We start from the raw sequence: 17590 nt of genomic DNA on the forward strand, positions 1-17590 counted from the left end.
ATGAAACATCTCCGGTTCACACAGTGACTGGTGACCGATACATTCTTCTTCTCTTTCAGCAGTCAGTGGTTGCTTAGCAACAATACCATACTCTAAAGGAAAACTTGTTTATGTTGATTATTATTTTTATTATTAATACCTTAAATAATCCTCTAAAACATTGTCCGTTTTAATATACTTTAAGTTGCCCGCTGTTTAATAGAGCAATAAGCACCTTGCTGTTCTCCCTCAGCCTGTCTATCATGTAATGTTACGTTTCAGGACCTAATCGTGACTCCAGACCAATGAGAAGTGCTGACAGCGTTGCTACGATACGCCTGAGAGCGGAGCATGATTTAAACAATATCTCAGAGCGGAAGAAGAAATAACAGAAGAACAGGAAGAAGAAACTCAGAAGAAATATAAACATTATATCCAACTGAGTATATGTGGTAATTTAGCTGGTAAACCAGCGGCGCCGCCTTAAGTGGTACAGCCCGTGTTCACTGACTGGAGACAGAGTAGATGAAGCTGAAATTAGCTGCTTGTTCTTCTTTTCCCGTTCCACCTTAAATGACATAGCCCTTACATTCGGACGACTTTTTAGTTGCTAGCAAGTTGTTGCGGTACTAGTAAAGGTGGAAAGAAAACTCCTTTAGGAATTTAAGGTGATCTGGTCTGCATCATATAACTCCCGGGTCTGAAAATCCACTCGGGCTCTAAGGGTATGTATAATAATCATATCTGAATGTTTAGCGAGTTAAATGTTAGTGTTATTGCACAAGCATGTAGTGAGCATCTTACTGTTGGTACCTTAACTAAGAAACATTTTTTGTGGAAGATTTTATCTCTGCTTTTTTTTCCCCAGTTACTGCACTTTAAATATCATTTTTCAGTCCAAAGTCTTTTTAAATCAATCAGTCACAACACGTTAAACATAGCCACTCTATTTGCAGCATTCCAGAGGTGCTAAAAGGGTCCAGCCCTCGCCAGGTGTCTGATCTGATGCTGTGAGTGTTTGGGGGGGGGGGGGGGGGTCCAGCTGTTGGACCATAATGGCTCCATATTAGGGCACATAGACACACGATCGTGCTGAGAGTAAAAGTGAAGGAAACAGCTCGTCTTAAACAGATTCTGGTGTGCCAAAGTTTTAAGGCATCAATGTGACGCTGATTCAGCTTCATCAAGTGCGAGTCTCTTTATCTCCTGGTTACTGTGTGATCTGCTGAGAGCTGATACTGTCAGGCTTGGCGGGCATCGACTCTGCCGTCATCTTACGCTCCGGAGGCGAGAGAAGAGACTGTCAGTTCATCACACATGCTAATTATGATGTCTGAACAATGTGTGTTCCAGTGTCACAAGTTTACACCGCTCAAAAATATCCAGACAAGGGGTCGAGGATTGCGAATATCAGCTGGGCATGAAAACAGATCAATAAAGCACCCTAACTAGAAAAGTACAATTCCTGAAGGCTTAATCAGTTTCCAAACTGTTGACAGGCAGTTGCAAGGGTGTACATGGTTGCCAAAGTGTTTGATAGGGAATTTCTAAGATATCCCAGATGGTTGACAGGTTGTTGTGAGGTGGTTGCTATGGTATTCCAAGTGGTTGCGACAGTGTTGATCACCAGCTGCTGTGGTATCCCAGGTGGTTGCCAAGACATCCCAGGTATTTGCTACAATGTTGATAACCAGCTACTATGGTACGCCAGGCGGTTGCTAGAGTACCTCTAGGTGGTTGCTAGGATGTTGTTATGTGATTGCTAACATATCCCAGGTGGTTGCTAGGCGGTTGTTAAGGTATCCTAGATGGTTGCTACATCGCGAACCTAACTTGGTCATGCAGATATCTCCCGTACAACATCCATAGGATCCGACCCTTCCTCACCCAGGTGGCCGCCCAAGTGCTAGTGCAGTCTCTTGGCATCTCAAGGCTTGACTACTGCAACTCGCTCTTGGCTGGTCTTCCCATGCGGCCATCAAGCCTCTGCAACTCATCCAGAATGCAGCAGCATGGCTCGTCTTTAATCTGCCCAAGTTCAGCCACGTCACCCCACTGCTGCGCTCCCTTCACTGGCTTCCTGTAGCTGCATCAGATTTAAAACCCTAATGCTGGCCTACAAAGCCAAAAATTGACTAGCCCCTACTGACTTGATGGCAATGGTGAAATCTCGAACTGTACCACAAGCCCTTCGAGCTTCAAGTACAGCTCAGCTTGACCTGCCATCCTTCAAGGCGTGTGGAAGACAAGTGTCAAGAATGTTCTCCGTACTGGCGCCCAAGTGGCGGAATGAGCGCAGACTGAAGACCCATCTCTTTACACAGCACTTAAATGGGTATTGAATTACGTACTGATTGCATTATGTCGTGCTGCACTTATATATGGTATTTTATAGTATAGCACTGTGTATTGTAGTCTATTGTACTGTATTGTATTGCACAGAGTTCTGTGTTCAACTCTGTTCCTTTTTCTCTCTGTATCTACAGTGACTTTGTTTCTAGCAGTATCTGAGCTCAGGACCGTCTTTCTCTCTAACCTATTGGTAACTAGCAAGGACACTTTCTCTAGATAGACAAAGCACTTCTTGTAAGTCGCTCTGGATAAGAGCGTCTGCTAAATGCTGTAAATGTAAATGTGCTGATAACCAACTGCTGTGGTATCTCAAGTGGTTACTAGAGTGCCTCTCGGTGCATGTTAGGTTGTTGCAAGGCAGTTGCTAAGATATCCCAGGTGGTTGCAAGACTGTTGCTAGGCAACTGCTATGACATCCCAAAGGGTTGCTAGTGTTGATAACTAGCTACCATGGCATCCCAATCAGTTGACAGAGTGCCTCTAGGTGGTTCCTAGGATATCCCAAGTAGTTTCTAGGGTGTTGCTAGACGGTTACTATGGTATCCCAGGTAACTGCTACAGTGTTAATAATGTGCTCCTATGGTATCCCCATGTGGTTGCTAGGGTGTTTCTACGTAGTTGCTAGGGTATTGTTAGGTTGTAGCTGTGGTATTGCAGGTGGTTGCTATAGAAACACCGACCTTGTGCTTCCACTCATTGGCCACTTTATGAGCTCCACCTACCTTACAACTCCACTACATGGGTACAGTTACACACTGTAGCTCATCTGTTGTTAGTTTTCAGCCTCCCTCTATTCCATTCATCACTGGTCAGTTTCTGGCCACAGGGCTGCTGTTGTGTGGGTAATGGTCTATTCTCAGTCCTGCAATGATACTATATACATACAGTACTGTTTAGTTTTTTCACTGCTAGGCCAAGACCCAAAAATATTCACACAAGAGCGGCTCTGTGGTTATAAACTGACGACAGATGAAGAGCTGGGGGAGGAATAACACAAATTGTGCCTTAGCAGATGAGCTACAGTCTCTAACTGCACAGCAGTAAGACGGATCTTCAACAGAGGGGCGATAAAGTGGCCACAGAGTCCTATCTTCTGTTACAGAGTTCACTTTTTCTGTACTGAGCCCAGACACATTCAGGAAAGTGCCAGAGAAGCCCACTCTCAACTGCCCCCCTCCCCTCAATCCCCATCTCCCACCCACTGCTGTCTGGGGTCAAACAAGTCTCTTTTTTCTGTCTGGACATCACGAGGTAAAGATTAACTCCAGCCTTCACTCTGACGGCTGACCTTTGAACTTTAACTCAAATACAAAACAAGTGGGCAGATGAATCTTCCTCTAAACCTCAGTAACCCTCGCTTAGGTCTCTGGTGATCCATTGTTCAGATCGCCCCCTACGCTTCTTGTAGTGAATTACAGTCTGTCAGAGCGACTGTGTGGATCATATGAACATTATAGAGCTTTTTAAATGAAACAGTAGAAGCCGTATTGCCCCCTACGCTTCTTTTAGTGAATTACAGTCTGTCAGACGACTGTGTGGATCATATGAACATTATAGAGCTTTTTAAATGAAACAGTAGAAGCCGTATCGCCCCCTATGCTTCCTGTAGTGTATTACAGTCTGTCAGAGTGACTGTGTGGATCATATGAACATTATAGAGCTTTTTAAATGAAACAGTAGAAGCCGTATCGCCCCCTACGCTTCCTGTAGTGTATTACAGTCTGTCAGAGCGACTGTGTGGATCATATGAACATTATAGAGCTTTTTAAATGAAACAGTAGAAGCCGTATCGCCCCCTACGCTTCCTGTAGTGTATTACAGTCTGTCAGAGCGACTGTGTGGATCATATGAACATTATAGAGCTTTTTAAATGAAACAGTAGAAGCCGTATCACCCCCTACGCTTCCTGTAGTGTATTACAGCCTGTCAGAGCGACTGTGTGGATCATATGAACATTATAGAGCTTTTTAAATGAAACAGTAGAAGCCGTATCGCCTCCTACACTTCCTGTAGTGTATTACAGTCTGTCAGAGCGACTGTGTGGATCATATGAACATTATAGAGCTTTTTAAATGAAACAGTAGAAGCCGTATCGCCCCCTACGCTTCCTGTAGTGTATTACAGTCTGTCAGAGCGACTGTGTGGATCATATGAACATTATAGAGCTTTTTAAATGAAACAGTAGAAGCCGTATCGCCCCCTACGCTTCCTGTAGTGTATTACAGCCTGTCAGAGCGACTGTGTGGATCATATGAACATTATAGAGCTTTTTAAATGAAACAGTAGAAGCCGTATCGCCCCCTACGCCTCCTGTAGTGTATTACAGTCTGTCAGAGCGACTGTGTGGATCATATGAACATTATAGAGCTTTTTAAATGAAACAGTAGAAGCCGTATCGCCCCCTACGCTTCCTGTAGTGTATTACAGTAGGACTTTTTGTCAAGATATTTCTTTAAGCCAAGTTTTGCGCAGCCCTAAAACTCTTCCCCTCATTTGCGTTTTGCACCAGTTGAGCAGCCACATGCTGCGCGAGTCGCTGCACCGGTCAAATCCTCCCCTCCTCCCGGTCAGTGGCTCTGTCTGGCCAAAACAAACACATTCTTGGCCTTTTCTCTCCGCCTTTGTTTGCCGGACGGGAGATGAGAGGGCCGAGGGTTTTCCAGGACAGAGCTGGAGAGAGCGTATTTATTAAAAAGCTTTTCTGTGTTGTTCCAAAGCTCAGGAATGTCTTTATAGTTCAGCGGCTTCATCCGCCTTTATTGATTTTTTCTTTTTTTTTTCCAACTGGTTTATGATTCAGTTTCTCTCTCTTTTACAAGAATCTGTACTTAAGCAAAGGCAAAGTGCTGTTTCTAAGTATTTCACAGTACTTACACACGAATTTTGAGGTCACTTAAAAGCGGATCTCTCCTTACATTTCTGACAAGATACCTTATCTTAAAGTAAAAATTATGTTCTTTTTCCACTGGGCATTATAAGACCTTATCCATGTTATGAATGCCTACACAGACAGCCATAGGATACTGTACATCTGTCTTATTATAAAGCCAACAAAAAGCAACATATATTTATTTCCTTTGAGGGTTCTTTAGTAAAGGCAGAGCGTCTATTTAGTAGCCCGAGTTCTATACTGATAAAAAAGATGGTCCTTCAGGGGTTCTTTAGTAAGGAAACTTCTTCTATATAGAACCCTGAACAATCAAAGAACCATTTGCATGATTAGGTTCTATATAGAACCAACTACAGCACATTCTTCATCAGTCTGAATAACCCTTTCACGATGCAAAGAACCCTCAAAGGACTCTTTGAGTCTTCATGGTTCCATTTAGAACCATTTTCTTTACTACAGAACCCTTGAAGAACCATAATTTTTAACAGTGTAGAACTCAGGCTACTAAATACTGTTATAAGCTACTGCCTTCACTGCGAGTAGAACCTTTGAAAGACCATTTTTTATGTCTATAGAACCATTTTGTGCTTAAATGGTTCTTTGCATGGTGAAGTGGTTCTTCAGACTGAGAGAGCATGTGATGTATAAGGTTCTATATAAAAAATCTTTGAAAACTGTTACAATGTCAAGCTTGTAAGAACTGAAGAACCATTTTTGGTGCTTTAGAGAACTAACATTCAACTAACATTTAACTAAATATCTTTCAAACGTAACTGAACATTACTGTCGTGTGTAAAAGGTTCTACTAAATTTAACCCTAAACCTGGCCCTAAACATACCTGTAGACCTAACGCTAACCTTAACACTGTTGATAGTGATCTATCACAAGAAAGTTTGAGAATAACATAACGATCCATGGATCATCTATAAGAGACCATCGAAATAAAGTGCAACCTCTTTTTCAAAAAGGTTCTATACAGAACCACACACAAATCATTCTCCATTACACCATGCAAGGAACCATTTAAGCATGAAGTTCAAGACGGAGGAGTGTTTGAGCTGTGTGAGTTTTGTAATTGGCTGTTTAGCCTAGTGGTTAAGTTACTCGTGCCCAACGTGTTAGCATTCAATCCCAGCAGAGGTCATTTTTTGAGATCAACAATTTATATTTATTTTATCCCTGAGAAACATGGGAGTTCATTTGATCTGTTTGGTCACTATAGCTTGTAACAATGTCTTAAACTTGAAAGGTCATATCACAATAATGATAAAAGTTTGATTTACAGTGCAGCCCTAACTCACGAATGTTCAAAAACGTAATATCAAGAAAAAAAATTACACAGAACCTGTTCTGTTTGGTCTACAGTAGAGATTCCCAACCACTGTTTTCTTCCAAATTTTTTAACAGATCATCGTACATTTGTTTATAGCCTTGTGAGTTTGTGTAGCTTGTTATAGGCTGCTTTCTAGAATAGCTTGAGTAAAAAAAACACGCCCACCCTCCTGCCAGCTCTCGCAGCCGGCCTCTCGGAGCGAGGACAAAACCCCGGCAGAGGAGAACCGTGAGTGAGTGGAGGAAAATGCGTAAATCCCGAACACTTCCAAGGGACGCAAGTGACGGCAGGAGAAGGACGTCAGCCGCCAGAGAGGGGACGACGATGACGGCCACAAGAGGCACGAAGACGGGATGCAAGTCCCGAACTCCACCTCCCGGGCCCCACCCCATTCCACAGAGAGGTCCCTTCACTGCACCTCATCTCCGACCCAGGCAGCCAAGACGTCCTCCTCCTGCCGTCACTCGCATCCCTCAGGATTCACGTGGCGTCCCCCGCTCACTCACGGTTCTTCTCTGTCCGCCATCCTTACCAGCCTTCATCCTCACTCGGAGTTCAGGCACTGAACATGCCATAGAAATGAATACACTGACAATATTAAACGAATGCAAAGTAGAAAAAACTATAAAAAATAATTAAACAACTAAAAATAGGATGAGAACACAGGAGAGCTACTTTTACAAATCTACCAATTTAGAAAATGTCGCCGGCATTCATACATCACAGCCAGTACAAAGTGATGCAATTGCTGCAGTTTTTCCACTCGCCACATTCAAAATGATGGGTTCAGCAGGGCATGATGATTGGTCGTTGGGCCTCTATTGGCTAATCATATATATCTAGAAATCATAATCCCCACCCCAGACATCTTTGTGGTCTGTGCTGTTAAAAAGATTAACAGATTAAGAGACCCTTATTACTCCCACAATGGACAAATTTCACCTCCGGCAATCTGACCCGTCTATGCAGTGAAATACCACATACACACTAATGAGGCCACACACTTGGGGGCAGTGTGCACACTTGCCCAGGGTGGTGGGCAGCCCTATCCACAGCACCGGGGGAGCAGTTGGGGGTTAGGTGCCTTGCTCATGGGCACTACACTCAGATACTGTTGGCTCAGGGGATTGAACCAGCAACCTTCCGGTCGCACGGCTGGTTCCCCAACATCCAGCCTGCAACTGCCCCCTAAAAAGGTTAAAAAAGTTTAAAAGCCCTTTTTTAAAGTGATGAAATTTGGTATACTGACAGGTTGGATGAACATCTAACAGAACCCACTTTTATATTTTATAAGACAGGTGTAGTGGTTAACTGAATTGTAGTCACTTTTAGTTAGATATGATTTGAAAAATGTATTCAGATCTGTGGCCAAACTCAGAGAACAGAAGGACTATAGTAAACTTTAAAATTTCAGATCCAGACATTAATGGGTTAAGGGGCAAGAAGTGCAAACAAACACAAGCTTATCTGTGTGTTACGTCACACTAAAAGCTCCAGGTGTTTTCTCTGTGTTATCTGATACGGGAGGGTTTAAGTCACTCATTTGGTCTGTAGGAATGAAAACACTGCACCCTAGTCCAGAAGGAGGTCCCTGTCCTGTCACAGTCACTCTCATCTACTGATGCTTAAACAGAGCCCATCACTCACCACAGTACATTCACAGAGCACTTTATTAGGAATACCTGACTACATCTACACTCACTGTCCATTTATCAGCTCCACTGACCATAGAGGTGCACTTTGAAGTTCTACAATTACCCCCATGGACCAACACAGAGCAGGTAATATTTGGCCGGTGGTTCATTCTCAGCCCTGACATGGTGGTGGTGTGTTAGTGTGTGTTGCGCTGGGAAGAGTGGATCAGACACAGCAGTGCTGCTGGAGTTTTTAAACACTGGGTCCACTCAATGTCCACTCTATTAGACACTCCTACCTTGTGGATGTAAAGCCAGAGACGACAGCTCATCTGCTGCTGCATAGTTTGTGTTGGTCATCCTCCAGTCCTTCATCAGTGGTCACATTTTTGGTCATCTCAGTCTAGCAGAGACACTGAGGTGTTTAAAAACTCCAGCAGCACTGCTGTGTCTGATCCACTCAGACCAGCACAACACACACTAACACACCACCATCAACATCAGTGTTACTACAGTGCTGAGAATGACCCACCACCCAAACAGTACCTGCTCTGTGAGGGTCCATGGGGGTCCTGACCACTGAAGAACAGGGTAACAGAGTATCAGAGAAACAGATGGACTACAGTCTGTAACTGTAGAACTACAGAGTGCAGCTATACAGTAAGTGGAGCTGATAAAGTGGACAGTGAGTGTAGAAACAAGGAGACGCTCCTAATGAAGTACAGTGATATCATAATATCTACATTTACAGAAGTCATTCACTGCAGAACAGATTCAGTTTCTATCACAATACCTACAGTTAGAGTCAGTTATTCATTCAGCCTAATGAGAATGAAACAAAGAGAGCAGTGTGTGGGAACATGAGCAGGTCAGGGCAGAGACAATAGAACAATGGTAGGATTAAAGAAGAGGATAAGAAAGAACAAGGGATAAGCAGTAAAGCTTCAGGAAACACAGGTTCAGACAGGCGTCCCTGTCCACATCTCTCTACGCTCACTTCACCTCACTTCACCTATATATATATATATATATATATATATATATATATATAGTGAATAAACACAACTGCAGTGAGCAACAGCAGTGAGCAGTGCTTGTGTTTTTAACTGCTTTAAAATGACTGCCGTCTTTTTAAGATCAGAGCATGAACTTCGTCTCCTCTGCAGACCAGTTTCTGCTCCACCATGTTGAACGTTATAAACTTTCACTATGACGTGACACACATGCAAAACGGACTTAAACTTTCCGATAGGGAATGTAATCGGATACAGGTGTTTACACTGATATTATTCTACTATTTAATAGATTATTTACAGGATTACCCTCCTTGTTCAATCAGATAGAAACTGTATTCTGAATGGCTTCAATTGGACTAGTCCATTCAGACTGAGGTGTTTAAATGGATGTATTCGATTCCGATTGAGCTCTCAGTCAGATTATTAAGCTGCATGTAAAAGTGGCTACTATTTGGAAATTACCAGCTTTACAGTATGATGGATGAAAGGTGTGTCCTTGGCAGTGCTGTCCTACCAAGGCTACTTGTATGTCTTACACAATGCAAAGCAGAACTGTCAACCAAAGCTGTCGTGGATTGTGGACAACGCCAATACTTAAAGCTACGCTGTATATTTTGGAGATTTGGAGACCCCTCTGGTGGAAACAAGTAACTGCACGCAAGATGTGGAAGAACATTTTGCAGCATGGGTTGTGCTTCGGCCCCCTTCCCCGAGCGGATGAAGGAGAAACTTGGGGATGGACGACTCTTCCAAGGATGTGAATGATCTACTATTGCCATCACATCGTTATCAGTCGATGTTGAGATAGTTTGAGGCCTAAACATCAAGCCGGACCTTTTTTGAGTGACGGTAATTTGTAAAGATGACGTGGTGTGAAACTTCTGACTCTGACTTTTACAGGATTATTTCAGGCTTTACGGGTCAACTCACTGCAGCGCACACTCACATATTTTAGCTTGTTTTGATTCTCCTGACTCAGTAATGAGGCTCCTGTCAGTTTGGATTTTAAAAATCTTACATAGTGCAGCTTTAAATGCCAGATTAGCCGTGAAAGAGGGAAAATAATGTTGCTTATATTGTAAATTTGGCTGATATAAAGTACTCAGCCTGTGCTAAAATGTTTCATGTTTTTGTTTAGCACATAAAATAAATAAATAAACAAACACATAAATACATGTCAACAAAGCTGGTTGTAAGTGAAAATTAGTGACTGATGCATCTGTATTTGTTACTATAGCAGCCATATACAAGCCTAAGCATTCTTCCTACACACACACACACACACACACACACACACACACCCTTCTCAGGTCCGGTTTTGCTGACTGCCCATTTGTTACTATTAAAGTGAGCCAGTCCTTCTTTGATTACAGCCTCCAGGTTCAGGACCTCGTGTTAAACAAACCACAAGCCAAAAATATGGGCTTTACCGCGTGTGTGTGTGTGTGTGTGTGTGTGTGTGTGTGTGTGTGTGTGTGTGTGTGTGTGTGTGTGTGTGTGTGTGTGCGCCTTCAAACAATCTAAAAATGGACAGAACATGAGAAACACAATCTATTTCACTGCTCTAAGCATCAAGATCCCAAGCAGATGGTACAAACTTCTTTTCTTTAAGAAAAATAAAGACCCTGCTGGTTTTACAACAGCCTCCACTTTCAATCAGAACAAACCAGTTCACAAAGTAAACCTGCATTACTGTATTACAACACATATTACCACACGCATTTCTCAGTGCACTACTACACGCATTTCTCAGTGCACTACTACACGCATTTCTCAGTGCACTACTACACGCATTTCTCAGTGCACTACTACACGCATTTCTCAGTGCACTACTACACGCATTTCTCAGTGCACTACTACACGCATTTCTCAGTGCACTACTACACGCATTTCTCAATGCGCAACCACACACATTTCTAAATGCTCTATTACACACATTTCTAAATGCTCTATTACATGCATTTCTAAATGCTCTATTACATGCATTTCTAAATGCTCTATTACATGCATTTCTAAATGCTCTATTACATGCATTTCTAAATGCTCTATTACATGCATTTCTAAATGCTCTATTACACACATTTCTAAATGCTCTATTACATGCATTTCTAAATGCTCTATTACATGCATTTCTAAATGCTCTATTACATGCATTTCTAAATGCTCTATTACATGCATTTCTAAATGCTCTATTACATGCATTTCTAAATGCTCTATTACACACATTTCTAAATGCTCTATTACATGCATTTCTAAATGCTCTATTACATGCATTTCTAAATGCTCTATTACATGCATTTCTAAATGCTCTATTACATGCATTTCTAAATGCTCTATTATATGCATTTCTAAATGCTCTATTATATGCATTTCTATATACATTTCCACTCACATGACCACATGTATTTCTAGACACATACAGACAACATACAGTTCTACACGACTGTCTACATATATCTCTGCATGCATTTCTACATGCATTTTGACACAAACTACTACATGAATTTCTCCATGATGCCCTACAAACATTTCAACACACATTTCTATTCATCTATATCTAAAGGAAATATTCAATAATCTACCAAATACAATGATTTGATTTTTTTTAAATAGTAGGTGAAGCAGGGCTTGGCCATTCTGTCACGTGATTTCTTTATGACACATCACCTGACAGTCAACAGGACGTTAAGCTTAGTGGTGTATTACGACAACATCCTCCTTCATGAATCACTATAGGAAAAAAGAGCAAACACGATTGTTTTATTCTTCCCTTTTAAACTGCAACAGGAATGCAGGGGAACCAGATTCTAGCCACACGCCTAATCATTACCATAATTAAAGGCAAAACTACACGGGCCTGCGTGAGCCTCACTACCAGAACAACCCACAGACGACATCGCAGACTCAATCACACCTGTAGAGGATCAGGATTAGTGTGAGTCTGGAAAAACAGTGGTCAGTGATAAAACAGAGCAACAAAGAGAGAAAGAAAGAAAAAGAGAGAGAGAGGCAGAGCGAGAGAGAGAGAGAGAGAGAGAGAGAGAGAGAGAAAGAAAGAGAGAAAGAAAGACAGAGACAGAGAGAGAGAAAGAAAGAGAGAGAGACAGAGGCAGAGAGAGAGAGAGAGAGAGAGAGAGAGGCAAAGAGAGAGAAAGAAAGAAAGAAAGAAAGAAAGAAAGAAAGAAAGAGAGAGAGAGAGAGAGAGAGAGAGAGAGAGAAAAAGAAAGAAAGAAAGAAAGAAAGAGAGAGAGAGAGAGAGAGAGAGAGAGAGAGAGAAAAAGAAAGAAAGAAAGAAAGAAAGAGAGAGAGAGAGAGAGAGAGAGAGAGAGAGAGAAAGATGGAGAGTTTGACAGTTAGTGTATCATATGTTTGAATATTACACACACAAACACACACACACACACACACACAGACAGCGCTCTGGGCTGTGTGTGGGGTGTGAAGGGAAGTCACGATGGGCAGAGACAGACGTGATGATGTCAGAGGGGGTCAGAGAGTTCACAACTCTAAACGAGCCGTTGTGGAAAAGGGGGTGGGGTTTGGGGTGGGGTGGGGGGTCGTGTTTTCTTTTCCCCAGGCTGTAAAATCTGCTGTCCCAGTGAGACACTGACCGTCAGTCCACACAGGGCAAAGGACAAAGGAGCCTGAGCTCTACGGCACTTTTTAAACTCAGGCCAGTATCCGCTGACCACACCGCCGCCCACCTGACCAATCACCCCCCCATTCAGCATGCAAATGGTTCTACAAAGAACTGACAGAACCAACACATTTACTAAAAAACCTTAAGATCTCCTGAGCTGACAGTATGTGACTGAAGTGCCCTTGAGCAAGACACCTAACCCACATCTGCTCCCCAGGCGCTGTGGATAGGGCTGCCCACCGCTCCGGGCAAGTGAGCTCACTGCCCCCTAGTGTGTGTATGTGGTGTTTCACTGCATGAATGGGTTAAAAGGTGGAGGTGAAATTTCCCCGTTGTGGGACTAATAAGGGTCACTTAACTTAATAATAAGACACGCGTCGCAGATGAACAGACGAGACAGACTCAGACACAGATGATACAGGGACATTCACTCGAAAGAGGCCCTGAATATTCTGCTGTAACTCCTGTTAGGATGAAGCGAACTGAGCCACTCTACGTACCTTGACGTGTGTGTAATCGACAGCATTACATGCGATGCTGGAAGTGACCTTCGTTTTCTGCCAGACACATGAAGGGGACAGGCCTCTGCAGCCAGAGGTTGCAAACAGAAGTTAAACGTGATGAGGGCTGTCCGGTGCCTGCCTCATCTCCCTGACACAGAGGCTGCCTGGCTTGTTCGAAGCTCCTTATACCGAGGAGCTCAGGGCACGTTATTTGGTTCAGATTGATTCATCCTAGAGAGAGTTACAGAATATTCGGGGCCTCTTTTGAGTGAATCTCCTTGTATTTTCCTACTATAAAACCAGAGCGCCTTAACGTCAGCACGGGATGTGCTGTAAAGAGCTGAGAAAGCACAACGAGGCTGAAGTTAGCTTCTTATTCACAGCTTGTGTCGGGGGCGGAGCTTCACTGTGTTTACCAAATTCTACAGCTGTCCAATCACCATCTCTGTTCATATCAGGTACCTGTCCAGGTGAGCTCACCTTAAAGCTGACCAGCTCCTGCTGAGTGAACCCATGGCTGTGGATGATCTTCATCTGCTTGACCAGAGTGCTCTTACCACTCTCAGCAGCACCTAGACACACACACAAACACACACACACACACACACACACGCACACAAACAGTACATGTTCCTTTCCGTGTCCTCTTTTTCTCAGCAGTGTCTCCCAGTCTCTCTCTCACTGAGCAGTGTATCTCTCTCTCTCTCTCACTCACCAGTGTCTCTCTCTCTCTCAGTCTCTCTCTCTCTCTCAACAGTGTCTCTCAATCTCTCTCTCTGTCTCACTCAGCAGTGTCTCTCAGTCTATCTCTCACTCAGCAGTGTCTCTCAGTCTCTCTCTCTCTCTCTCAGCAGTCTCTCTCAGTCTCTCTCTCTCTCTCTCTATCAGCAGTGTGTCTCAGTCTCTCTCAGTCTCTCTCTCTCTCAGCAGTCTCTCTCTCTCTCTCTCTATCAGCAGTGTGTCTCAGTCTCTCTCAACAGTGTCTCTCACTCTCTCTCAGCAGTGTCTCGGTCTCTCTCTCACGCAGCAGTGTCTCTCAGTCTCTCACTCAACAGGGTCTCTCAATCTCTCTCTCACTCTCTCAATCTCTCTCTCTCTCTCTCTCTCTCAGCAGTCTCTCTCAGTCTCTCTCTCTCTCTCTCTCTATCAGCAGTGTGTCTCAGTCTCTCTCAAGTGTCTCTCTCTCAGCAGTGTCTCTCAGTCTCTCTCACTCTCTCTCACGCAGCATTGTCTCTCAGTCTCTCTCTCTCTCTCTCTCTCTCAGGAGTGTCTCTCAGTCTCTCTCTCAACAGGGTCTCTCAATCTCTCTCTCTGTCTCACTCAGCAGTGTCTCTCAGTCTCTCTCTCTCTCAGCAGTGTCTCTCAGTCTCTCTCTCTCTCTCAGCAGTGTCTCTCAATCTCTCTCTCTCTCTCTCTCAGCAGTGTCTCTCAATCTCTCTCTCTCTCAGCAGTCTCTCTAAGTCTCTCTCTCACTCTCTATCAGCAGTGTGTCTCAGTCTCTCTCAAGTGTCTCTCACTCTCTCTCACGCAGCAGTGTCTCTCAGTCTCTCTCTCTCTCAGCAGTGTCTCTCAGTCTCTCTCTCTCTCAGCAGTGTCTCTCAGTCTCTCTCTCTCTCTCTCAGCAGTGTCTCTCAGTCTCTCTCTCTCTCTCTCTCTCAGGAGTGTCTCTCAGTCTCTCTCTCAACAGGGTCTCTCAATCTCTCTCTCTCTCTCACGCAGCAGTGTCTCTCAGTCTCTCTCTCTCTCAGCAGTGTCTCTCAGTCTCTCTCTCAACAGGGTCTCTCAATCTCTCTCTCTCTCTCTCTCTCTCTCAGGAGTGTCTCTCAGTCTCTCTCTCAACAGGGTCTCTCAATCTCTCTCTCTCTCTCACGCAGCAGTGTCTCTCAGTCTCTCTCTCTCTCAGCAGTGTCTCTCAGTCTCTCTCTCTCTCTCTCTCAGCAGTGTCTCTCAGTCTCTCTCTCTCTCTCTCTCAGCAGTCTCTCTCAGTATCTCTCTCTCAGCAGTCTCTCTCAGTCTCTCTCTCTCTCTCTCTCTCTCTATCAGCAGTGTGTCTCAGTCTCTCTCTCAACAGTCTCTCAGTCTCTCTCTCTCTCACTCAGCAGTGTGTCTCAGTCTCTCTCAACAGTGTCTCTCACTCTCTCTCACGCAGCAGTGTCTCTCAGTCTCTCTCTCACTCAGCAGTGCCTCTCAGTCTCTCTCTCACTCAGCAGTGCCTCTCAATCTCTCTCTCTGTCTCACTCAGCAGTGTCTCTCAGTCTCTCTCTCACTCAGCAGTGTCTCTGTCTCTCTCACGCAGCAGTGTCTCTCAGTCTCTCTCTCACTCAGCAGTGTCTCTCAGTCTCTCTCTCACTCAGCAGTGTCTCTCAGTCTCCCTCTCACTCAGCAGTGTCTCAGTCTCTCTCTCACTCAGCAGTGTCTCTCTCTCTCTCACTCAGCAGTGTCTCTCAGTCTCCCTCTCACTCAGCAGTGTCTCTCAGTCTCCCTCTCACTCAGCAGTGTCTCTCAGTCTCTCACTCAGCAGTGTCTCTGTCTCTTTCACGCAGCAGTGTCTCTCAGTCTCTCTCTCACTCAGCAGTGTCTCTCAGTCTCCCTCTCACTCAGCAGTGTCTCTCAGTCTCTCACTCAGCAGTGTCTCTGTCTCTCTCACGCAGCAGTGTCTCTCAGTCTCTCTCTGACGCAGCAGTGTCTCTCAGTCTCTCTCTCACTCAGCAGTGTCTCTCAGTCTCTCTCTCACTCAGCAGTGTCTCTCTCTCTCTCTCACTCAGCAGTGTCTCTCAGTCTCTCTCTCATTCAGCAGTGTCTCTCAGTCTCCCTCTCACTCAGCAGTGTCTCTCAGTCTCTCACTCAGCAGTGTCTCTGTCTCTCTCACGCAGCAGTGTCTCTCAGTCTCGCTCTCACTCAGCAGTGTCTCTCAGTCTCTCACTCAGCAGTGTCTCTGTCTCTCTCACGCAGCAGTGTCTCTCAGTCTCTCTCTCACACAGCAGTGTCTCTCAGTCTCTCACTCACTCAGCAGTGTCTCTCTCTCTCTCTCACACAGCAGTGTCTCTCAGTCTCAGTCTCTCTCTCAGCAATGTCTCTCTGTCTCTCTCTCTGAGTCTCATCACTGATCTCCTCGTGACTCAGTTAAGGAGTGTGACAGTGCGTGCACTCACCGAGCAGCAGGATCTTGACGGCGTTCATCTCCTTCTTGGTGAGCTCGTACAGCTCTCTGTCGATCTGAGCGCTGTGGATCTTCGCCTTCTTCTCGTCCTCTGTGAGCTCGGAGCTGAAACACAGCCCCATGTCTCCCACACATCTCTCTCACACACTCCTGCACGGGGCTCAGAGCGGAGGGGAAGAGCGGGGAAGCTCCTCCAGAAGGTCCGGGATCATCTCCGCCTGCTGCTCCTCTCAGAGTTTCAGCTCCAGTTAAACTGCGTTTATCGGTTTATCTCTGAAGGTCCCTGCGTTCACGCCGCGCTCGCGTCTGAGCTCAGCGCGTTTAACCCACACCGCGGAGAAGTTTTCAGTCCGGGTCCGGGTCCGGGTCCGAGTCCGAGTCCGAGTCCGGCTCCGAGTCCGAGTCCGGCTCCGAGTCCGGCTCCGAGTCCGGCTCCTTTAAACGGCGCTAAAACACACACACCTGAGAAACTTCGTGTTTTCGCCCCAAAGTCTCCACACTCGGTGTCCCGCCGCGCGCTGAGCGACCCGCAGCGCACAGACCGCCCCTACAGGCGGTCTCACTGCACCGCCAAAACCCAGCACACCGCCAATCCTGCACCCCGCGGGCTTCCGGTTCATGCAGGAAGGAACGTCACCGGAGCCGCTGCGGACCACTTACCTGTAAAAGCACTGAACTCTGAAAAACGCGCTTAACCCCGGAGAGTAAACGCGCTTAACGGCGGAGAGTAAACGCGCTTAACGGCGGAGAGTAAACGCGCTTAACGGCGGAGAGTAAACGCGCTTAACGCCGGAGAGTAAACGCGCTTAACGGCGGAGAGTAAAGGCGCTTAACCCCGGAGAGTAAACGCGCTTAACGGCGGAGAGTAAACGCGCTTAACGGCGGAGAGTAAAGGCGCTTAACCCCGGAGAGTAAACGCGCTTAACGGCGGAGAGTAAACGCGCTTAACGGCGGAGAGTAAACGCGCTTAACGCCGGAGAGTAAAGGCGCTTAACGGCGGAGAGTAAACGCGCTTAACCCCGGAGAGTAAACGCGCTTAACGGCGGAGAGTAAACGCGCTTAACCCCGGAGAGTAAAGGCGC

General features: G+C 45.2%; 1 protein-coding gene across 2 annotated transcripts in view; it reads right to left on the reverse strand.

Moving 5' to 3' along the window:
* Positions 1 to 17050, reverse strand: part of gnav1 (guanine nucleotide binding protein (G protein) alpha v1) — a 76426-nt gene extending 59376 nt beyond the window's left edge. Inside the window, exons 1-2 of one of the 2 annotated variants that reach the window (XM_017683231.2) lie at positions 16501 to 17050; positions 13829 to 13920 (exon numbers count right to left, since the gene is read on the reverse strand). In XM_017683231.2, the coding sequence (XP_017538720.1) occupies positions 13829 to 13920; positions 16501 to 16630 (222 nt within the window). In that variant the 5' untranslated portion in view covers positions 16631 to 17050. The remainder of the gene's footprint in view (positions 1 to 13828; positions 13921 to 16500) is intronic. The other variant, XM_017683230.2, reaches the window with a different exon arrangement.
* Between the last annotated feature and the right edge of the window lie 540 nt (positions 17051 to 17590).

Source organism: Pygocentrus nattereri, chromosome 25, assembly GCF_015220715.1.
Source record: "Pygocentrus nattereri isolate fPygNat1 chromosome 25, fPygNat1.pri, whole genome shotgun sequence".
Taxonomy (NCBI): domain Eukaryota; kingdom Metazoa; phylum Chordata; class Actinopteri; order Characiformes; family Serrasalmidae; genus Pygocentrus; species Pygocentrus nattereri.